The sequence below is a fragment of the Gymnogyps californianus genome, chromosome 2 (genome assembly GCF_018139145.2).
Source record: "Gymnogyps californianus isolate 813 chromosome 2, ASM1813914v2, whole genome shotgun sequence".
In the NCBI taxonomy this organism is placed as follows: Eukaryota; Metazoa; Chordata; class Aves; order Accipitriformes; family Cathartidae; genus Gymnogyps; species Gymnogyps californianus.
In genome coordinates, this window is record NC_059472.1 from 23,880,474 (window position 1) to 23,905,110 (window position 24,637).

General features: G+C 36.9%; 1 protein-coding gene across 1 annotated transcript in view; it reads right to left on the reverse strand.

Annotated features, from left to right (window-relative positions):
- The window catches only part of VPS13B (vacuolar protein sorting 13 homolog B), a 484,683-nt gene that overhangs the window by 304,511 nt on the left and 155,535 nt on the right, over positions 1-24,637 (reverse strand). Inside the window, exons 18-19 of the mRNA XM_050892705.1 lie at positions 24,237-24,371; positions 23,214-23,387 (exon numbers count right to left, since the gene is read on the reverse strand). Coding sequence (XP_050748662.1) covers positions 23,214-23,387; positions 24,237-24,371 — 309 coding nt within the window. The remainder of the gene's footprint in view (positions 1-23,213; positions 23,388-24,236; positions 24,372-24,637) is intronic.

The following is a 24,637-nucleotide window of genomic DNA, read 5'->3' on the forward strand; positions in this document are numbered from 1 at the left end:
TTCAGAGAAGTTTTGCATAGCGTGCCACTGTTTACTTCTAAATATTTTCTCTAGCTACTGAAATAAGAAGGTTATAGAAATATAAGATTTTACTGAGACATGATGGAGGGATTCTGAACCCAAGTAACAGTTAATGTCATAGAAGGTATAACCTCTCAGCAAACCTTCTTTATATCTTTAAGTTATCATCATTACAATAACACTATTGCTACAAAAGGATGTACATAAAAATGTTGGTTTGGGTTGGTTAAGTTATATGACTTACACTTTATCTAACAAATTTAGAAAAGAACAGAATGGGAAACCATCTTGAAATGATGATTGCCACAGGAAACACTTTAATTCAAGGGAATTTCCCAGCACTATATTTTTAATCATGGAAAATATTTACACAGTTCATATACATCACTTTATTGTGGTTTTAAGGACAAACTTTGCTACTTTCAATAATTTCCAAAGAAGAGATTTTCTACATTTTCCAAAGGCCATTTAAGCTTGGGAACAGAGCAATTCTAATATTCAATTAGCTGGTTTCATATTGTACCATTTCTCACAGACAGAAGTACAGTTAAGGCAGTTCAAGTAAGAATTATTTACATGAGTGCTTCTGATTTGATTCTCATTGCAAATCCTAAAAGTGGCATCAATCAAATATGCCCCATTCAAAAAATCTCATTTACATGTGACACTACACAAACTCTGTAATAACTTGAAATCTCTACTCAGTGCCAACACATTGCTAAACTACTAATTTTACTTTTGCCCTAATAAGGTTAAGGTCATAAGTAAATAAGCAGGGCCATTTTCACAGGGACACTGCTTATACAGTGGGAATTTAGAATAAGGACCACCTCCAGTAGGCAGCCAACTGCATTAAGAAATCACTACCAAGTATTTCCAAGATCTGCAATACAACTTGTTCGACCTCTAGTAAAAGGCCACCTCTTTCAGGCAATTGCCTGTTGTTGGTCCCTTGGGTGGTCCAAGACCTGGGTGGTCTAGTGATTTCAGATTGGACAGCTTATTTCACTTTTTACTGTATTTAACTGTCTCACATCACATTTTATTCTTCTGGAGAAAGAGTTCAAACTTCACTAAAACAAGAAACAGCCTCTTATTTAAATCTTGCTTCCTGAACATTAACACAAGTCTTATGAGAAAACCGTATCACAAAACCAAAACAAACAAACAAAAAGCTTTTACACTACATCATTCCAAAATGAGATGAAGGACCCCAAGGACCCAAAACAATCCTGAACACGTAATACATCCACGCAGTAGTTTGAAATCTTTAATGTTGATGCTACTATTAACGTCCTCATACCACAATTTCTAGAAGATCCACCTGACAGAACTGTTATGAGCTTCATTTTTTTCTTATTAGTGTAGGATGTAAGAAGGAAGAGAGCAAGACAGTTCAGGTGATGTTTCTACTTCCACAGTTGGCTACATTGCTTCTGGCACCTGGCTGAGATCTGCTTTGATTTCCACTGTATGCACTTTACAGGCAACCTGCTGTGGTGTGAAACTGTTTGAACAATGATGGCACGATGAAGTATTTCTTTTAAAACTGATTCTTGAGACATATTACTATCCAGAAGGACAACAGCAACAACAGAACTGCACAAATTACTGAATCCTAGCATTTAACCAAGTAATGGAGAATGATAACGTTGCATCTGGATGCAGTTCACCATAATGCAGTTTTTCAGTACTTCTTGAGAAGTACTGTCCAATAGCTTTTGCTGGGCCCTACTGCAAGTTCAGGTTTATCCTTTATATTTCCCATCGTACTGGTGTTACATTTTTTCCCTCTCCATGTTCTTATTCATTACATATATCGGACATGAAAAATTAAAGATAATTAAATTGTCTTAGTTAACAAAATGCATAAAACTTTGCACTAGACACCTCAGCTGTGCCACGCAGTGGTATAAACATTCATTAAAAAGTCTAGGCAGATTAAAATTCAAAGAATATTCCAGTAAGATTAATTTTGCAGACTTAAGGCAGACACTGAAAAACACTAGATGGTACCAGTAAGTGGAAATAAAGAACAGTCAGTGAACAAAACAAAACAAAAAAAAAAAACACTCAAAGAACAAATGCTCATTAAAAAAAAAAATCACAAAGAATTTTGATCAAATCAGAAAATCCAATTTGAATGTTTGGGGGGGAGGGGGGAAGCAGTATCTCTACATTTTTCTACAAACAAAAATGTGTTCTGATATTTCAAATGTATTTCCCCCTTCTTTTTTTTTGTAAAGAGAGATGATTATATCAAAAAGATTCTCCTCACAATGCAGAAAATCTATTACTAAGGTCAAAGAAGTTCTAAAAGATTCGACAAACACAGTGGCAAATGCATGAACTACTATTATTATCTCCCAAGCTGTCTTCAGGAGGATTTAGTAATAATGTTGCTAAACACGTTTGAAGTTTTTCCTCAGTTTCAAATTAAGAGTCAATTTAACACCACAGATTATAAAAATCTACTTCATGATTTTTGTTTATTCTTAGCTTATTATTAATGCATTAGATGTTACACCTTGCCTCAAATGTACATTGTCATTACATCCTCCGGGAAAAGGAACTATTATTGGTAAATAGATGTTTCTTAAGGGCAATATTGGATTGGGGGAGGTTAAAAATAACCATTATCCAATTGCCCAGTGAACACAGTCCTCCTCCTTTTGGAGAAAAAAAAGTTTAAGTTAATATAAATGAAATTTTTTACAACATACTTGCTTCATCAGAACTGTTTAATATTTAAAATATTATTTTAAAATTTTAAAATATTTAAAATTAATAAATATACTTATTTAATAAACTAATTCCTCCCTATCAGCATTAATGCTGGTAAATTAGGCAGTGCCCAGAAGTTACCACAACATCAGCTGGGCGAGGACAGTGGGCATGCCCCAAGACAGACACTGACTTGGGAGACTGTCTTTTCTTCAGCCCAGATCGGACAGTCTCTGGCATTTGAGGGGGGAAAAATAACCCTAGAAAAAAGCCTGCATTTGTCTCATTTAAATGCATTTTAATAGCTTGAGCAGGCAAAAGCAATCTTTATTCTGAAAAGTGAAGAACCACCAAACAGACAAAAATCCTTCTTTGATCCAAGGATGAGCTCCAAATACCTCGTGTGAAATCTCCCTGTGGGATAGAAACAGCATTTGGAACAGCCTGAAAAAATACCTTTAAATATACCTACGTCTTAAGCAATAAACACATTTAAAAACCTTCAGTTGTAGAATTCTGCTATGTTATTGATTTTCATATGAAAAATGTATGAGCAGCATATGTAAAACTGCTCAAATCTTTCTGCTGTTAAACAAACAAGCACATGCCTAGAGGGGACAGAATAAAGTAACTGGTCTACTTATGATGAATAGCATTAACTTGCTCTGGCTTGCCAAGTCAGTAAGTGGTGTGAATTTAATGGCAATTAGCTGAGATCAAAGTTGAAGTACCATGAACAAAGTAGGTAAAACTGACAATATCAAAGAAGGGAAGTATATCATGGGTGACTGAAAAAAATTTACTTAGATTTATTTAGAATGTTTGGAGCTGTTAATAGAAAAGGACAGATCCTTACATAATGTTTATTTTCAAAACAGTATTACTGATTAAGCAGATTTCTAGGAGACTGCTTTCATGGGTAAATTGGCCAAAAAAACTGATAGTGAAGTAAACTATTCTGTAATAGCTCCCATTGTGGACACACGGCTCAGTGATATTTTCTCAAGTAATTCAACTCTGAGTCAAAGTCAAGCGTTCTCCCTCCTACCTGGCAAACAATTTATCAGCCATTCAAAGCAAAAGAAAAAGTTCACAGGCATCAGAAAAAGGCAGAAGGGGAGAGAGTTCATGTGTTTTGCATGCAGTAGGCTTTAGGGACTATTAGAAATAGGAAAAATATTCCTCTCATTAAATCTATGTGTCTTAAGACTGACATAAAAAACTATAAGTTATACATGATTAATCTGGGAAAAACAGCTTCAGGGGTTTTTTTAGTGCTTAAGGAGACCTCCACTTCCACATAATATTAGCAGGAATTAAATTCCTATCTCAAATATTAGATGCTTAAATAACCTAGAGCATGCTCACTAATACTTTATATATAACTATCACTATAAAATTCCAGGCTTCATGTAATACCTTCCAAGTGAGAGTCTGAAAATATTCTTATGGTAATTCCCATAGTATTTTGCATGGATGGTAACATATATTTTTTACAGATGAACTGATACACAGAGAAGTTAAGTAATTAGCCAGGACCAGTAAGTTAATAGAAGAAAGCAGACTTAACACAAGATAGCTTCTTTCTACTGTAATCACTAATCCATTCTTTTAATATAGGTAAAATAATAAACAACAAAAGCAAACTGCAATGCTGTTTGAATTAAACGCGTTAAAGCTAGGCACAAAGAAATGGTCCAGTGTAATAAACAGCAATACATTTTTAACCTTAACCTGAAGGGTAAAGACCCAGCAGTTCTTCAGCAATTAGTCAGTGAGGTCTATGAGAGATTCGCTTGAGCAAGGACTAAGTTTCTCAGAAGATCAAAGATAACTGGTGTTACACTCTGCCCTAACCAGACCCAGATTCACACTTTCCATTACTTATTTACATTGATCTTATGACTACTTTTATAGATCCATCAGAATAAGTGTGCTTTTACTCTTTTACTAATATTTGTTTAATTAAGTTAATTAATTACAGCTTAACTGAAATATCAGACTGAAGACCTCACGCAGCTTTCAAAGTGTAGGCTGAAAATCCTTTTTTTTTTTTCTTTTAACTAGCAGTAAGGATGAAGTCAATAAATTGTCAATTAATAACATACTTGCTTTGATGGCTCTTCAGTAATTTACTTTCATACCACTTCATAAATTTCTTAGGAAAACTTCTGGGATCGCTGATACAGTACCTCTGCCATGGGAAAATTTGGTTTAAATCTGCTCTGCTGCCAATAAACCAGTAAGACTAACTGGCTGATAATCCTCCCACACTACACTGTTTAGGTATATGCACTCAACCAGCGAAAGTTTAATTTGTTCCGCTAATGGCACAGAAAACTACTCAAACTTATTCACCATATAAATTTGAACTTCGGTCTGCTACTTTTTGTTATTTCTTAGGCAGAAAATTCAAGCTATTGAATGCTTTGTAATTCAGACTATTTTATCTTTTCCTTGATCCAAAGCATAACAATAATAACGGACGCTATCAGTAACTAAATATTAAACTGCACTTCAAGAAGAAACATATTAAAAAGCCTTAGAAAAGTCTGAATATTATTTGCATTGGCACACTGGCATGCAAGGCACATTCTACCGTTCTAAGTATAACGTTATTCTTGAACTACTGCACTAAAACCAGTGATGCTAGCCACCTTTTACATATTTCAAGCTGCCATACTTAACAGCTTTTGTCTAGGATTTCTAGTGGGATGACACCTATCTTTATTAGGTATAGCTTATTTGTTTGGAAGATAATTTAATTTATAAGAGCACACTAAAAATTTAGTAAAGAAGCCATATGAAGCTCAAAATACTGATTCTTCTCTAAAGTTATGTTGATACCATTGATACAGGTTTATATAAACTATAACATCTATTATGTATAAGATAATGTGGCATGCAAACTTCATTTAAAAGTGTTGCAGGTGTCATATATTCACGACAGGCCAAGGCCATGTGAAGTCATGTAAAAATTCCTAAAATAACTATGAAGAAACTATTATGTCATAAGATATTTTATCATTATCCTATCTTACGAAGGAAAAACTACTGGAGAATATTAGAAAAAACGCAGTCAACTACTACTCTATTTTCTGTCCCACCATATATAAGAAGAGTTTGTCTGCATTTCCCTAAAAGATGTCAACCACACTGCACTGGTACTGACAGAAACTAGGTAGGATTCGTCAAAAACCACCAAGTGTTTGGCTGACATTCTTCCTGGGGTATGAAGAACCAACTGGAGATTTTCCAAAGGCACTGAGTTATGGATAAAGGAATTAAAGAAACTGTCCTCCTTTTCCACTTGTAATCCTCTGGGAAACAAGAGCATCTAGAGCTAAAAAGATTTATTTTTTGCCTCAAGTTGTAGCTCTCTGATATATTTATGAGGGTAGGTCAAACAATGTACTGTGGATTACAACATCATTTTTCTAAGCTTCCCTCCCAAATCTCAACAATACTCAGAACAGCGTATTCACAGATGTAATGAGAATAGATATCTTGTTCTCTCCTTACACTTATATACATGCATGTGTATATATATAGGTACAGCTAAACATGAAACTATTTAGGAAAATGACAACTGTCTGGTAAGGAGTAATTAGGCATTCCCACTTTTTTCGACTGTAATTAAAAAATCAACTCTGGCCATTCCAAATTCTTATTTTGGCACTCCAGTTTAAGAAATTAATGGTAGGAAGAGGGCTTTATCTCTCTTAAGAAAACAAATTAAATTCTCTGGAAAAAGAAAAGGAGTAGGACTGCAAGCTGGGTTAGCTTCACATTTTTACTAGTTAAAAGAAAATTTTTTATTTGTTACACTGGTTCTACTTCTCTGAAGCAGCAGCAGTAGGAAAGCTTCTATGTTCCAATGCTGTTAGGAGTCATGGCCCTGTGAGGTGTGAGCCCCAGAACAACTATCCACAAAGGCTAGGTCAAAGGCTCGGGAGCACACAAACAGCAGTCCTACATGCTGGCTGCTGTGCTATGAGCCAATAACCTCCCCTAGAAAGAGCATTAAGAAAAAGGAACAAACAGAGGTATCTGTATTAGACAGAAGTGGCAGAACTTTGCTTGCCCCATGTCGGAAAGCAGGGCCTCAGATGTTGCTTTATTTCCTCAAAGCCAGGACCAAAATGCTGCTGTAACTGATCCTGAGTTATAGTGACTCCCAATATAACAGCATTCATTTGCAAGCGTTTCACTCTGGGACCTCACAGAAAATGAATGAAAAACATCTTGTTCCCTTAGCATTACCTCATGCTATTTTTGTACAAGTATGCTTCTTAATTACTAATTTCTATGCTCTTAAAAACAAATGTTCTGGAGTCACTTGCTCAAGTATATTCACACCTCAATATACAGAAACCATTTATTGGAGCTAACTGAGCTGCCGCCATTTGAGAAGAGGTGACAAACTATGGCAGCTAAAGTCAAACAGAGCCAAGCCACAGTCAAGGCTACGAGGTTTAGCGCATCTTTCTTGCAAACATCCCTCCATCATCCTCTTAGAGCAGCCCATTAGAGTACCTCAGTGGAGAAGAGCAATACAAACCATTCCAAAATGCTCCACTTTGCACAACAGCGTAAGATAAATACTGTCCTCCCTGGCTATATAGAATCATAGAATCATTTAGGTTGGAAAAGACCTTTAAGATCATTGAGTCCAACTGTCAACCTAGCACTGCCAAGTCCACCACTAAACCATGTCCCTAAGTGCCACATCTACACATCTTTTAAATACCTCCAGGGATGGTGACTCAACCACTTTCCCTGGGCAGCCTGTTCCAATGCTCGACAACCCTTTCAGTGAAGAAATTTTTCCTAATATCCAATCTAAACCTCCTCTGGCACAACTTGAGGCTGTTTCCTCTCATCCTATCACTTGTCACCTGGGAAAAGAGACCCACACCCACCTCACTACAACCTCCTTTCAGGTAGTTGTAGAGAGTGAAACGGTCTCCCCTGAGCCTCCTTTTCTCCAGGCTAAACAACCCCAGTTCCCTCAGCTGCTCCTCATAAGACTTGTGCCCTAGACCCTTCACCAGGTTCCTTGCCCTTCTTTGGACACGCTCCAGCACCTCAATGCCTTTCTTGTAGCGAGGGGCCCAAAACTGAACATGGTATTCGAGGTACAGCCTCACCAGTGCTGAGCACAGGGGGACGATCACTTCCCTAGTCCTGCTGGCCACCCTATTTCTGATACAAGCCAGGATGCTATTGGCCTTCTTGGCCACCTGGGCACACTGCTGGCTCATATTCAGCCAGCTGTTGACCAACACCCCCAGGTCCTTTTCCACCAGGCAGCTTTCCAGCCACTCTTCCCCAAGCCTGTAGCATTGCATGGGGTTGTTGTGACCCAAGTGCAGGAGTTGGCACTTAGCCTTGTTGAACCTCATACAATTGGCCTCGGCCCATTGATCCAGCCTGTCCAGATCCCTCTGTAGAGCCTTCCTACCCTCAAGCAGATCAACACTCCCACCCAACTTGATGTTGCCTGCAAACTTACTGAGGGTGCACTCGATCCCCTCATCCAGATCATAGATAAAGATAGTAAACAGAACTGGCCCCAATACTGAGCCCTGAGGAACACCACTTGTGACTGGCCACCAATTGGATTTAACTCCACTCACCACCGCTCTTTGGGCTTGGCCATCCAGCCAGTTTTTTACCCAGCAAAGAGTGCACCTGTCCAAGCCATAAGCAGCCACTTTCTCCAGGAGAATGCTGGGGGAAACAGTGCCAAAGGCTTTATTGAAGTCCAGGTAGACAACATCCACAGCCTTTCCCTCATCCACTAAGCAGGTCACCTTGTCATAGAAGGAGATCAGGTTAGTCAAGCAGCACCTGCCTTTCATAAACCCATGCTCACTAGGCCTGATCACCTGGTTGTCCTGTACATACCGTGTGATGGCATTCAAGATGATCTGCTCCATAACTTTCCCCAGCACTGAGGTCAGACTGACAGGCCTGCAGTTCCCCTGATCCTTCTTCCAGCCCTTCTTGTAGATGCGTGTCATGTTTGCTAACCTCCAGTCAACTGGGACCTCCCCGGATAGCCAGGACTGCTGATAAGTGATGGAAAGGGGCTCGGTGAGCACTTCCACCAGCTCCCTCAGTACCCTTGGGTGGATCCTATCTGGCCCCATAGACTTGTGTGTGTCTAAGTGGTGTAGCAGGTGACTAACCATTTCCCCTTGGATTATGGGTGCTTCATTCTGCTCCCTGTACCTGTCTTCCAGCTCAGGCGGCTGGGTACCCAGAGAACAACTGGTCTTACTATTAAAGACTGAGGCAAAGAAGGCATTAAGTACCTCAGCCTTTTCCTCACCCTTTGTCACTATGTTTCCCCCCTGCATCCAATAAAGGATGGAGATTCTCCTTAGCCCTCTGTTTGTTGCTAATGTATTTATAGAAACATTTTTTATTGTCTTTTACAGCAGTAGCCAGATTAAGTTCTAGTTGGGATTTAGCCCTTCTAATTTCTTCCCTGCATAACCTCACGACATCCATGTAGTCCTCCTGAGTTGCCTGCCCCTTCTTCCAAAGGTCATAAATTCTCTTTTTTTCTCCCTGAGTTCCAGCCAAAGCTTTCTGTTCAGCCAGGCCAGTCTTCTTACCTGCTGGCTTGTCTTTCGGCACACGGGCACAGCCTGCTCCTGCACCTTTAAGATTTCCTTCTTGAAGGATGTCCAGCCTTCCTGGACTCCTTTGCCCTTCAGGACTGCCTCCCAAGGGACTCTGTCAACCAGTCTCCTAAATAGGCCAAAGTCTGCGTCTGGAAGTCCAAGGTAGCAGTTCTGCTGACCCCCCTCCTTACTTCTCCAGGAGTCAAAAACTCTATCATTTCATGATCACTATGCCCAAGAGAGCCTCCAGCCATCACATCACCCACAAGCCCTTCTCTGTTCACAAACAACAGGTCCAGCGGGGCACCTTCCCTAGCTGGCTCGCTCACCAGCTGTGTCAGGAAGTTCTCTTCCACACAGTCCAAGAACCTCTTAGACTGTTTCCTCTCTGCTGTATTGTATTTCCAGCAGACATCTGGTAAGTTGAAGTCCCCCAGGAGAACAAGGGCTAGCGATCATGAGACTTCTCCCAGCTGCTTATAGAATATTTCATCTGTTTCCATCCTGGTTGGGTGGTCTATAACAGACTCCCACCATGGTATCTGCCTTGTTGGCCTTCCCCCTGATTCTTACCCATAAACACTCAACCCTATCGTCACCATTATTAAGCTGTAGACAATCAAAACACTCCCTAACATACAGGGCTACCCCACTGCCTCTCCTTCCTTGCCTATCCCTTCTGAAGATTTTATAGCCATCCATTGCAGCACTCCAGTTGTTCAAGTCATCCCACCACATTTCTGTGATGGCAACTATGTCATAATTTTCCTGCTGCACAATGGCTTCCAGCTCCTCCTGTCTGTTGCCCGTGCTGCGTGCATTGGTGTAGACGCACTTCAGTTGGACTATTGATCCCGCCACCTTTTTGTGGGGAGAAGCCCTAATTCCTGTGTGATTGTTCTCAGGCACTTCCATGGTTTCCAACAGATCAATAATCCATGCGTCTTTGCTGCCGCATGAATCTCCATCCCCTGCCTCCACTGAGATGGCAGACCGAAGGACCTCGCTAGCACACCATCCCTCAAACATTGCCATGTTGCCCCCAGGCTTATCTTTAGCAAGCCTGGTTTTATCCCTTTCCCCCTTCAAATCTAGTTTAAAGCTCTCTCAATGAGCCCTGCTAACTCCTGTGCAAAGAATAATCTCCAAGAGGTATCTCCAACACCTTTAGTAGTGCTGCCTTGGACAAATATTAGTGAAGATTTCAACCATCATACTTCTGCCTTTAAGGTGGATTATTCTTGCCTCTCAGTTTCCCCATTAACAGGAAGGCAGGCACAATCTCTGAGTTTGTGGTCTAATTTGCTGCCATTGTATAGAAAACACCTGCTCCTTCCATCACAATTTTAAAATAGTGATTTTCAAGAGGAAAAAACAAGTTTGTATGGTGCATGTTAGAGATGCTCTGTTCCAGGAAACAGACTGAAATGAAGCACAAGGAATCTTAATTCTACTTGTAACAGAAACAAGAAGGAAAAAAAACTACTTGACCAATTCCTGAATGGTCCTTAAGTAAGCACCCCTGCAGTCTCACTGACTGCTGTAAGATGATTATGAGTATCCCTGGATAGACACATGGACATTGTTGTCTGCCTCCAAAGTGCAACACAAAGACAAAGTTCACACTGCCCTTACAGATATTCCAACAAGCAAAAGTGGGTGTTCCTGCTCTCACCTCATGTCACAGCAGCTTGTACAATTCCTGCAGTAAGAGTGGTTAGTTCTGTACTGTTGACTTGGGAAGTGTGACAACATCTGGCACTTCTTATCAAAAATCTCCGATTCAAGTGTAATGGGATGCACGCTCTGGTATTGTGCAAGCATTTGAAGAATTAAAAGTTGAACGGTTAATTTCCTACATGTTTATCTTTTCAAAGGAAACATGGTATGTGAAACCAAAGGAAACATGGCTCTGAAGACAAGGAACCTGGCAATGCAGTCATCTGCAACAGATTGTGCAAGCTGCAACATCCCAACAGTGCAAAGAGACAGACTTCCTTCTAATACATGGCTTTCACCAGCTATTATACTCCTACATCCTTAGTGAGCACGCAGGTAGCATTTTTTAAAATGTTACCCATATATGTGCTTTATTTTGATATTTTACAAATCTATAGGATTACTACTCCCTCATTACAAGCACAATAAAAGGTAGAGAAAAATTATGTATTATAACAAAACCAATAAGGTCTTAAAATAAAGTTGGAATAACCTGTGCATTAAAAGTGTGCAAAAACCAGATAAATATTCTGATTCTTAGGTCCTAAATGTTCAAACAGCTCTTGAAAATAGAAAGTCTTGAACTGAGGATGCAATGACTAAATAATACTAACCTTGGTTAGCAATTAAGTGATCACATCTCCCTTCAGACTAAAAATGTAGACAACAGCTAGTAGCTGACATCTCACTTCAACATTTTACAGCTGCTCTAAAGCAAAGACTTTAGACATTTGAATGCATGCATGCATCTTATTTTCCCAGGATTTCAAAGTCCACATCCAGGCTGCTGCTCAGCCATTATAAATGAGTAATTCAAGTAGGGCATGACTGCTTCTTGTACTAACTTGATAAAGATGTTTCACTCAAAGTGCATCAACAGTTGTGTTAAGTCATCCCTTTCACAGGCTTGTACTTTTTCTGCGTTATGTTACCAGTGAAGAAATAAAAAAGTATTATTGGCTTCAAATTATTATGAAGGTCTTTACACTAAATATAATTAGCATTATGAAGATTATTATATTATACCTGTTTTCAAAACTCCAAAATACAATCAAATATACTTTAATTATTTCCTTTTTTAATTAAAAACAATTTTATCAACTGATTGCAATCTGCACTAAAGTTTTATTTCATTAGTTTAGACATGCAACTGCTTAAAGTACTGATACATGCACTTCAAACTACACACATCTGTTTTCAGAAAATTCCATTATACTGAAGATTACTTTGTATCTGTCAAGTTTTCCAAAAGTTGGTTTAAAAACACAGTTTTAATACAATACATTAATTTTAAGCTTATCCTTTAATAATGAATCTATTATAAAACATGTACAAAACAACTATTTTGCAATAATTTTAATGTCTGAAAAATATTAATCCAGGGCTTGGGCTAAAATATCTTTCAAATACTACAAAGACATATTGAACATCTTTCATTTTCTTGTATGAATTTTCAGGTCACAACCTAGAGAGAAGATTTGCTCAATACTGAATTCCTCTTTCGCTTATCACAGCAGGGACACTATAAGAGAGCTCAAAATTAGAGTGAGAAGAGAATTCATGTTCTCCTTTCATTAATATATTTCCATTGAATAGATAACCAAACATGAACATATTTACACTAAATATAAAAAATATACTGTATACATAATTTATTCAAAGCCCAGTGAGGAAAAGATGTCCAGTTTATTTAAAAGATGATTAATTACATCTGACTGATTACCCTCTATGCCATGGACAAATAGAGAACAGAAAAGAAGAATACTATCCAGAGGTGATGATTCATCACATGCGCTCCATAACCCTGCTCACTAATGTTGAGCCAAACATTATTTAATGCTTCATTAGATTCAATCATATCTTCTCTTATTTTTCCAGTGAGAATTGTTTCTATTTACAAAATTTCCATTATTTTCTCCATTTCAGGGGAAAAAAATCCCTACAATAGCCAGTGCTAATATTATACTTTATGTTGTATTTAAGCAATGTTTCTGTATGGTTTAAGTAGTTTTATTTCAGAAATAAAACCAGCATAGGCACTTTTGAGGGCAGGGGGAGATGGGAAGAGGCAGTCAGCCTCTAATTTATTCAGATTATTATTCTAATATCTAACATTAATTTTGAGGTTATACTTTATTTTCATTTATGGTTTGTATCATATTATTAGAACATGGTCTTTTCTTCCTCTGGCATGACAGTTATCAACATTGAAATTCAAAATGATGTGGCTCAAACTCCAATCAGTCTGACTCCTTTCATGTCCACCTTCCCACAGGCAGTGGGCTATTTTTCCAAGATTTCTGGACATGAGGCAGTATAGTCAAAGCTACTTCTCCAGCTTGGCACTGATCCCAGCAAATGGCCCAAGAAGCTGTACAGTGACAGATAATGCATGCGGGCTAAAAGTGGAAGAGTTGGCAGATGCAGGCAGACTCTTACTGTGCCAACTGTAAAAGCTGACATGTTTGTTCGGGACTCCCCAACCCTTCATTTCTCACTGTCAGGGCACCCATTCCTCCGTGCATAACCATACAATGTTCTCATTAAGTTCAGACAGTACGACCCCAACATGATTTGCTATTCTGCTTACAGACATAAAGAATCAATTTTCTAAATCTCTTGGGGAAAATAATAATAATATTTTTTCTTTTAAGATCCATCTACTTCATCTTGAAAATACATCAGGAATTAGGAAAACACCTAGGAAAAACAGATTTTGCATTAATTTGCTGTGCTGTAAGTGGAGCTCAGTATCAATAACTAGTAGCAGAAGAGTGTTTGAATGGGAACTCAGGACTCAGGTCAGCAAATTACTTTGCTCCAGCAAATGCTTCTGTCTTAACTGAATCAGCTGCAAGATTAGGGCAACACCTAGAATCTTCTCTTTCAGACACAACTTCAGAAAAACAAATTGTTTTTTCCTTTTCAAAATGCCTTTTCCTCTAGTGAAGAGGAATTTACTTTAAATCAGATTAAAATTAAGATAAAATTAAGAATTAAAAATATTTAACTATTTAATTAAACTATATATCCTATCACTGCATTTCTCAAATAGATTTAGTACTCCACGTGATACTGAGAATGTTGGGATACTTAAATATACAGTATTTGTGTTTGAAGTTGCTGTACTTAGAAATCTGTTATATAGAGATACTCAACATTAAATGCTCACACTATATAAGTAGACTAATTTTAGCTATGAAATAGAACTGAAGTTACACAGTGCACTGTTTTCCTCAATTTTAACTATTTCTGCGACCTTACACAACACGTACACACGCAAGTATCTTGCACGTATTAGTTCTATTTCAGTGCACAGGTAAAAGGAAAATGAAATCACTCATACAGCACAGAAGTGACTAAATGGTCTAAAGGTTAAAAGTGACTAGTGGTTCCTGCAGTACTAATTTCTATACTGTTTGCAGATTTTTGATAAAAATAGAGATTGATTTCCAGAAGCTTCACAGCACGTGAAGAAAATTAAACTAATCTAATTGTTTCCAAAGTTGGACACCTTAAAGATAATCTGTCCAAAATCATTTTCAGTTTGGTCAACTATACGAATATGTCTTAGCTTGGGGCTCATCACTGGGGTTATCTAGTTGAATTAAAAAAATCAATATACTGCTAAGATTCGAACCTGCGTTGTCTAATCCTGGCTGTAAAATGTTGCTTTCCACATATAACTAACTATTCAGTCACTTGGTAATGGCACAACTGTATTTTGTGATGACAAATGGCTATTTGCAACATCATAGACAGGAACTTCTGTGGGAACTTCAGGACAGTAATGTTTGGGTGGAAGGGGACAATGTGGTTGAATATACACTCTGTGTATTTCTAAACCATATAAATGAGACTGTTAGTACATTTGTGTGTATTATAACCAGAACATTGGAATCTTGGCAGTGACCTATAGCTTCTTTTTAACCTACTACAGAGCTGAACCATGAAAATTACTGAGAAAAAAATTTTAGATTTAGAAAAAAATATATATTTAGATAATAACTTCTGCATTAAAAATAATGGAGACACTTCATTTAATGCTGTTTTTCATCAAATATGCTGTATTTCTGTTCAGTAAGATGTTATTTAATCACTTGTTACTAAAATTTGAAAAACAAAAATTGACCTGGTCAAAATGCATTTATATTTTACCACCAAAAGTCTACTGATTTTTAGTGATATCTATTTAGCATTTCATTACAAAAAAATAGCCATGTTATATGAATCATTTACATCACCAAAGCAGTAGTGAGAGCAATAATTAAATTATAAAACCTGGAAACAGTTTAAACACCATTTGAAAGTAAACAGTTAGAGTCCCTTATGCCCATGTCTGGGAAGCGTCCAAATGGAAGTTAAAGATCCCATGGCATTGTTTCAAAATGACTAGGAACTATCCTAATATGTTGGCCAACATGTATTTTCTCAATTAAAAACAGATTTCAATGTCCAAAGCTACGTATCAGCAATTGCTGAGAGCCTATGCCTGTCACGTTTCCAAAACTCTCTGCACCATCAGTAAGTATCTAGTCACCTTGCTGAATAATGCTTTTCCAGATGCCACAAGTGGAAAAGGTGAATGCATTTTCACAAATATATGAAGCAGACACATTATCCTATACTGTTATGGAAACAGAAGTTATCATTTGAGCCCACATTTAGATTTTTTTTTCATACTAGAAGTGCTAAATATGACTTTGGTGGCGATATGAAACACTTTGATACTGCCAGACTGTAAAGTGAACAGAAATCCTATGGAACACACATGCATACACACAAAATAAAGGTAGCAGAAATAGTCTCATATCTGCCATTTCCTAACTTTTACACATTTATTGAGTTAAAAGTTTAAAAAAGAAAAGAAAAAAGGCTTTAACAACTTTTTTTTTAGTTACTTTTACAGAATTTTCTAGGTTATGCGCTGTTTAAAGAGAAGGTGGGGAGATTTCCTTTATGTACTTTAAAGCCTGCATACCCCGTATTACCCACCACTCAAGAGCTCAAATCTTCAGTTGCCAATACTGAAGCACAAACTCCTATCCTAAGAACTACAAGATCAACTACATTATCTATAGGCAGAACGCTGTTACCCTGAGTTAAAAGAAAACAGAAAGTCAGGCAATGAATTTCTAAAGAAAAAGGTATAAACCCAGAGGAGAATCAGGCTTTCCAACTCCCTCAACTCAACAGATTTCCTAGTGCAATGTCTCAGGCTCCTGCTATTTGGAGTTGAGTCCCCATCTTCATTGTCCAAGTTTTGTTCTTATTTTGCCATATTACCAAACTCTTAAGTGATACTATTAAGAAAAGGAAATTGGAAAAAGGCAAAAGCACTTCTTTGGCTAAAGATATTACTCTGTTGACTTCCATAGTGCAGCTGAACAGTACATCTCGAAGTCAGTCAGGCTTGAAAGAAAAACAGAAATATTTTCAGGGAACTTAACTACACAGGCTGACTTCCTAACAACTGACAGGACAGAGTGTAGCTTTTTTTTTTTTAAATATCAATTTTTCAAGTATCATTTTACAAAACTCAGAATCCTTTTTAGTCACAATTTCAGAATTCTAGGGTACGTGTATTGCTGAAGGATTTATGGCACATTGAGAGAAACTGAATGCAACGTAAGCAGAGAAATGAAAACACCTCTTCCCCCAAGAGGATTTGCAGAATTACTTGATGGAAAGTTGAACAAGCTGCCTTATTCCTGCATTGCGCAATTACTGTTCTATAACCAGAACTTTCTGCCAGTTGCCAGAGTTATGCAACCCACTGGAAATAATGTTAATCTAGTTAGCATAGTATACTATGTCCCTCCCTGATGCTACTCCCATGGACATGAAATTTCTAATTGCAGCCAGTAGAGTAACAGACTGCACTTGAGTCTGTCTTAGAAAAAGTAGTAAGTGCTAGATCTTTGTAAGACAGTAGATACAGAGGTGATTTCAGGTCTGGAAAAAAAATTTGATACTTAACCTGCCTGTAGTGCACAACATGTTGAGCCGTGAGGGTAATGGGGGAGGATGGAGCACACACAAGTTGGTAAATGTAAAAAATAAAATGCATTTTAAAAGAGGCTTTTAGTTTCTCAGATAGGTATTAACTAACTTGCATTTACCACTGTTGCCAACTTGCTCTTCCCCACACCATCCTCCCATCCTGAACTGCTCAATAGTACCACCATCTGCTGCCCCCATTTGAACTTCCGATAAAATTAAAAGATGTCAGACATTTTGTTTACTACAATCAACTAATTTCAAAATCATAAGAGAAAGGGAGGGAGAAATTGCATTACCACAAAATACTTCTGCCCACAAGTTCTGTAACTCGGACAACTTCTAAATTTAGCTTCGCCATTCAGGCAGTTGAACTGCTATTTTTAATCCAATTTTGAAAACAACGGGACACTACTAGAAAAGTCCTTCTAAAAATGTATACTTATCTGAATTTAAATTCACCCTACTCCAACATAAGACTACATGAATACTGTGTTTTCAGTAACTTATACTATTAGCATTCATATTTTTCCAAGGCAAAATATGAGAATAAGCCAGATTTTAAAAGCAATTAAGAGGATATAAATGTTGTGCGCTGCAAGAGAACAGTTCTCAAAAGACCAGAGTCCTGGCAACTATCATAATCCTTTTGAAATTGTTCATATTAAGATTAAAGATCACTTTGTTCCTCTATTCCCACAACTAGTTGGTATGGTAAAAAGATCAGTCCTCTAGTTTTATATGTAACATCTTTAACATTTGCTCTCCTTTCTGTGCATGTGATTAAATGTAACATTTTGAAATCCCGAAGTTCTGAGAAAAACATAAATCCTTGTCCACAGCTGCTGTTTGACTCTGGAAACACATGCATTTTCTTTTCAAGCATCTACCATCAAAAAATCCCAAAGGACTTGAACTGGAGAACACCTGCATCTCTTCATTTAGTTCCAATAACAGAGTCTAAACTTCAAAATTACAAAAATAGATGCTATGTTCAGCTGCAGTTACGTTCGGCCCCTAATTCCCGTGAAGAAAAATGCTAAGAGCATGAAATCATTCAGGCAAGCTCTGTCATCGAGAGGATAAGATTTTTTGCACCAGAAGCCCAGTGGGAACTTGATAGAAAACTGGCAACAATTACAGATAAAGTACATAGTGAAATCCTCAGGGAGAGAAAAGGAAATGTAATAAGATAGATGGGTATAATTTTTACACATTTATGCCCAAACCACAAATGTGAATTGTCTTTACTCCAATACATTAAGTGTTTTTACTCATTCATTGTGTCAAATCTTTCCAAAATACTTAAAATTAGTTTATTAATTCTCTTTTACAAGTTTTTATTTACTAGCACAAGCACTCACATAAATTAGAACTGAAAACTTAAAAAATATCATTGTTCCAGCTTTAAAAGCCAGACTTTGCAGTATCCCCAGTCTAAGCAGTCAAAATTAAATTAAAAAAATATGTCAATGACAGGCTTTTTTAACTGCAAGAAAGGGGGAGTTGGGGGCATATATAGGTGTGTATGCATAAAAACAAACATATGTAAAATCTCTCACCTCCTTTCAAATAAGTTCTAACAGATAAAAATCATCTGGTTTATGATAGGAAAAAAAATCATGTTCCTGCTGGTACAACATTTATGGCACTTTTTTCATGTTTGAAGATATGATTTCTTCAGTCTTAAAAATATTTTCACTTCACAAATTATTTTTTCCTTTGGAGGGGGAGAGAGAATGGAGTGATCTTATCTAAACTTACAAAATACTGACAGTGGAGGAAAAAAACCCAAAAATCTTTGGAAGTTTAAAAAAAATATAGCTTAAATGAGACATACCAGCTTTTACTTGGTTGAATATTTGCTCTTCAGCTTTCATGTAGCTTTCGCAAACTAGAGAAGCCTTCTCACTCTTGCTTTGCTCCACTGGGTGTATCAATTTACCACACAATCATATTAATAATACAGGTACTTTTGTTTACACCCTTATTTCACTGCTGCATTACTGAATATTTAAGCTGATCTCAAAGAAAACTTTAGTAATTGTATTTTTTATTTTAGTTCCTCTTGATTTATATGTAATAAAGCTCTCCATACACCGGCTGTGCACGCACTGCCAATTATTCAATATGGCAAACCAAATAGAGCTTAATCAGCTCACCTCATCTATTCAACAGCTGCTCATAATTAAATACTAACACCAGCATTCATTTTGAAATCTCCCTATTTTTCTCAAAGGCCAGGTGAAACAAACAAGGTCTGCAGCTTGCTCCGAGGGTTAATAAAGCCAGGGTTATTTCAGAGAAGCAGTAAGAAGACCTTCCCAAGCCCTGGGGTAATGGAATAATCTCCTCTCTTGTATTTATTTTATATGCTGCAGTTTAGATAAAGACTGCAGAGCATATCCACTGATTTCTACAACTATGCACAGAGATACCTGGGGCAGTTTTTCATACAACAAAAGTATCCAAAATTAAAAGCACCAGCATGCAGACTTGCATTTAAGGACTGAACAAAATTATATTTATATTCTTTGTCCCTAAATACTTCCTCTGCCATAGGTGGATCAGTTTTCCACTGTGCTAATGACACTTTGTGCACCAAACAGTAAAGCACTCTCGCTAAGTAATCATCAGCATATGCACTTGTTATAAATAACACTTACTTTGCCTGTATATGCTATACATCACACACTTTAATGTTGCCCTTTTTGGAATTACATTTTATAGAGTTTTTTCCTTTGCTGGTTATACTCAATGCAGTATGGTACTACTAGAACCATATTTTTTTTTCCCTCTTCCTCTCAGCAGCAACAAGTGAAATAGCAAGAAATAAAATACTAGTGAAAAATGCTTTATCACTCAAAATTGTAAATACACCCTCAGTCTTTGCAGGGCCACCTACAGACAAACAGTAAAAGGAAGCTGCACGACCATCCTGGTCACCCTGGAACATTTGATTCAAGTGGTACAAGACAGTAGACAGTTGCTGACTCACAGGGAGAGGAAGAAAGGTCCCCTACCTGTTCTCCAGGTAAATACACCCTGATTTATTCAAGAACCTCATGCCATTTGCACAACCTCCTCCTTGGCATTTTATATCCAAACAACTGCTTTGATTTTAGACCAAGTTGTTTTCCATTCAACTTCACCAATGCATAATGAATTAATTAGTTACTCTTCCTTCAGTAATTTTTATATAAGCAAAACATTTTTAAAAGTCACTTGCATGGGCATTGTATTGTATTCCAAGATTCTTCCAGAGTACCCAGAAATTCCCCTGCAATTGCTTCTCTTGGTTTTACACACAAAAAGATATTATATCATTCTGGTCTTAACGGAGGTGGCTAACTTGCAGTTCTTTAGCTTTGTACAGCTCCAATGCACCCCCCTGCCCCGCTGCACTGTGTGACCAGCAGCTCCACTGACATTGAGTTTACAAAGTTTTCTGAATCCTTGTATACAAGGAGAAGTCAACTGAGTTTATCTGAGTGCTGGGTGACAACTTATCCAATCCCATCAAGCTGGAACTGCTGTCCCCCTTAGCTCTTTCGAGAAATCATGCGTGTATTTTGAGCATCAGCTATACAGCTATTTATATATGTACTTCGTAGAGTTAGCAGACTTAGCCAACCCTGGCCTTATCTTCAGCAATCTGATAACACTGAACAATTCTAGATTATTTTTCTCATCTCTCCCGGACAGCTTTTTTCAGTCTTCCTACAAGTGGGTTGCACTACTCTCTTCACTATTCTCTGTAGTCCAAATTCCTATTCCAGAACATCATATCTAACATTATTAGGATAAATTGCTCAAATAGCACAACTTCAGTACTGCACAATCATCTCCAGTAGTATAGCTTTAAACAACCCTTTTACTCCCCTGAGGCATAAGTTGAACTTGCTGTCAAATTATCCAGTATAGCTTTCTTAATTCCCAGAAGTGACTGCAACTGACAGCAAAAGCATTTTTAAGCTCTCCAATTACTTCATGTTTTCTCTCCATGCAGTTTTCACAGTCATAATGAGAAGGATAGCCACATCTCCTATATTAAATTGCCTCAGTTCCTTCAGCAAGTATTTAAAAGTGAAGGCTTTAACTCCCTCATCCTTTGTATAAAACCTGAGGTAATTTAAACATTAATGTTTCCTAGTTTAATTTATATTAAAAAAAACCAACCAAAACCCAAATCATTTGCAGTACATTATTCTTCATGTTTACTGGGACCAAAGCTTTAACACATCAGTCAGCTTTTCCCTCTCATTTGTCATCAGTCACAGGTGCCACCTTACAGACCTAGAGAAGCAGAGCAAGAGTCTGAGCATGCAGGTTAGCGACTACCACTGCGTACCCAGCACCAATACAACTTTCCTGAGGCACTGGGGGGGAGGGGGCGGGTGAAGTGTCCAGTAAATTTTCAACTCTAAGATCTTAGCATTTTAAATGTATCTCAATTCATCCACAAAACAGGTACCACAGACACATGTCTATTACAAACCAATTTTCTGCCTCTCAAAGTCCCTGCATATGAGTCTGCCTGGCACTTCATTTGTTGGTGCCTTAATTCTTGTAGGCATCTCCTGTCACAACCTATCAAGTACTCTCTACTATCTAATTGGACTATCCGTAATACGGATGAGCTAATGTATGCGATCACTGTGACCTGTAAAAAAAGCAATAATTCTATAATATAGATAAGTATGCACAGCTCCTTTAAAATGTAATTAATATTCTAAGACAAAAATCAGAAAATTAAACTGAAAAGATCCTCAAAAAAGGCAGAAAATGCAATAATCAATAATAGCAATAAATACTATTATTATGAACATTTAAAAGCTCCTTAAGTGAGACAAACAGGTGCAACACATTTTCACTTTTTTTAGAAAACAAATCTGAATAATTCAGAGACTGTTGAATCATGAATTGCTTTTCGGCAATGTTTTAGAGGCAGGAACTTAAGATAATTGTTACAAAAACACTGCCGTAAACATTTTCCAACATGATGCTCTCTAAGAAACATACAAGTATAGTTACTGAAAAAATAACCTAACAAACTGCTGGAGTGCATAGTGCTTACAAATCTTTACTTTGCATAAGAATCAAATGTTGCTTACACATGCACATAAAAATTACAAAGATGGTAATAAATTCACTGTTACTTTTCAGAGTAATGACATTCAACAACCACTACACATGAAAAAAATTAGAGGAAAAAAGCACATTTTTCAGTTTACTTTTGTGTTTCATAATATTGGGGTAGGCTAATTCTTTTGCTTTCCTTCAACTAGATGCTTTTTGGGCTTATTTTTTTCCCCTATTTGATTCTACTCTTAGAATGGCAACAGGATATACTTTCAAAAACATGAAAGCATGATTTTTTAAAATGCACCATACTGAGAGCAAAACCTAGATCCATGTGTATTTCACAAACTACATTATAGTTATTTTAAGCTAGATACATTTCAAAATTGTCAGTGTTGCTTAAAACAGACCAATGTTTTGTTTAAAGCCCACAGAAGCCATAAGAATGTCAGGTAAGAGTATTTATGCCCACAAAGTCAACACCACCCTTAAATTTATCCTAGCAACTCGATGAAAATATTAACTTGTTTCTCATTTAAATCCGCCACAACACCAAGTTTGGTGACGTCAAATGTGTGTTCTGTAGCATTTTAAAAACTACCTTTTTATTATTAATAAATTTTATGATAAATTCTTAATTTAATTATACTGCAAATTTCTATGAACCATTTTGAGTTCAGTATGTTAACTTCTGCATAAGAAACTCAACCCAACAGATAAAGGGAAGAAAGAATAAAACTAATATTTTCAACATGAATCCTGCCCCCCCCCAAAGAGTTTACAAAAGGTTCTGTATAAATAATTTAAAAAGCAACAAAAGTCAATGAAGTATTCCTTATTGAAGATGACATACATCAAAATGCTGCTTTTAGTTTTTGTCTCACAGTGAGCTAAAGTAAAGTTCTAATGCATGCAGTATGTGAAAAAGATACTTCGGCATTTGGCACATTTTATATCAAGCCCTCTTTTGAAAATTACATTGGATAGGAAAAATGTAATGCGATACCAGCTTAACAAGAGTTTTGCACTTACCAGAATTATGGCAGTAGTCCATATACTGTGGAATTTGGATTGTAAAGGCTACCAAATCTGGAGCTAAGAGAGATTCTGGCTTTCTACTCTCATTGAGCCATTTACTGCTGTGTAAGTCTCTGGTGTCAGAAGGGCCTTGAATTAAAGGAATCAGCTTCTCTTTTCCACCATCACCTAAGATAAAGATTAGGCTCCTTACAGCTTTTGCTATAACAAGATAAATTTTCAACACATAAACATTCACTAGTCCAAAGAGAACAGCTATTAACATTGTAAGTACAGAATTAAAATAGGAAATAGAAAGAGCAATCTCATATAAACTATTAAACAACTTCCTTAATGTTATCTTATAAATGTCTTTACATCCAGGAGGATTTCAAATACAGTAATCAATTCTCTTTAAAACAGTAATTTCCATCCTAACTTTATAAAATAATATCTTTAAAAATCACCATGAACTCAATTTAAATACACTACATTTTTAATGGTCTTGACATTAGCTGCCTTTATATATGAAGAGATCATAGACATTGATTGGCAAAGTTACTGCATGCTCTTCAAGAAAAACTCTATTAAAGAAATTTAAAAATTATTTATCACAGAGCCCTGAAAAACTTCACAAGCAAAATACATACTTCTAGCATTAATGGAAAATGAGACATGAAACAACAAACAGAATACATTAAAATTATGCTACAAATAAAGCAAAATGCAAATATTCTGTGTAATATGAAAATGCAGAGTTATTCCAGTTTCTTCAGTGCTTTTAGATTAATATTTGTCTCAGTAGAAAAAAGTCTTTATTTTTTTATTCAGTGTAAAAATTGACTATACTGGGGCCAGACTGGATCATCCTGGCACACTTAACAATAATAATAAAAAAACCCAAAACAGAATACAAAAACACCTCTCTGATTCATAGGAACAATGAGTAAATTCTTGTTTCAGTAACTCTCCTTGTAAAAAGCAAGGCCAATTCTCCTATACAGGCAATAAAGTTTTACATGGTCCAGCTGCACATACCTGGGGCTTTGGCACAAATTTTTATTGATCCCACGGTCCCAGAGGCACATTTGACCAATGATGTGCCGCAGTACTTCAATTCAACATTCTGGATTGAACCCTCAAGAGTTGGCAGGGGATTCTTAGATTTCACACCTAATAAAAGAAAACTGCAAATGTACTAGCCTGTTGAATTTAAATATTTTTATATTCCTTCACCAAGGTATTTAAACTTAATTATACTTTAATTATCTACCTTAGATGTTCTTATAGCATTTTTGTTGTGATTCACAGTTTTTAAATGGAAATGGGAGAATGCTGTATATGGGCATTTTAATACAAACAGTTATGCATAAAATATATATAGATACTGTGAGGAAAACACACAAGGCCACTTAGAAATTGGAATAATAAATATGTAT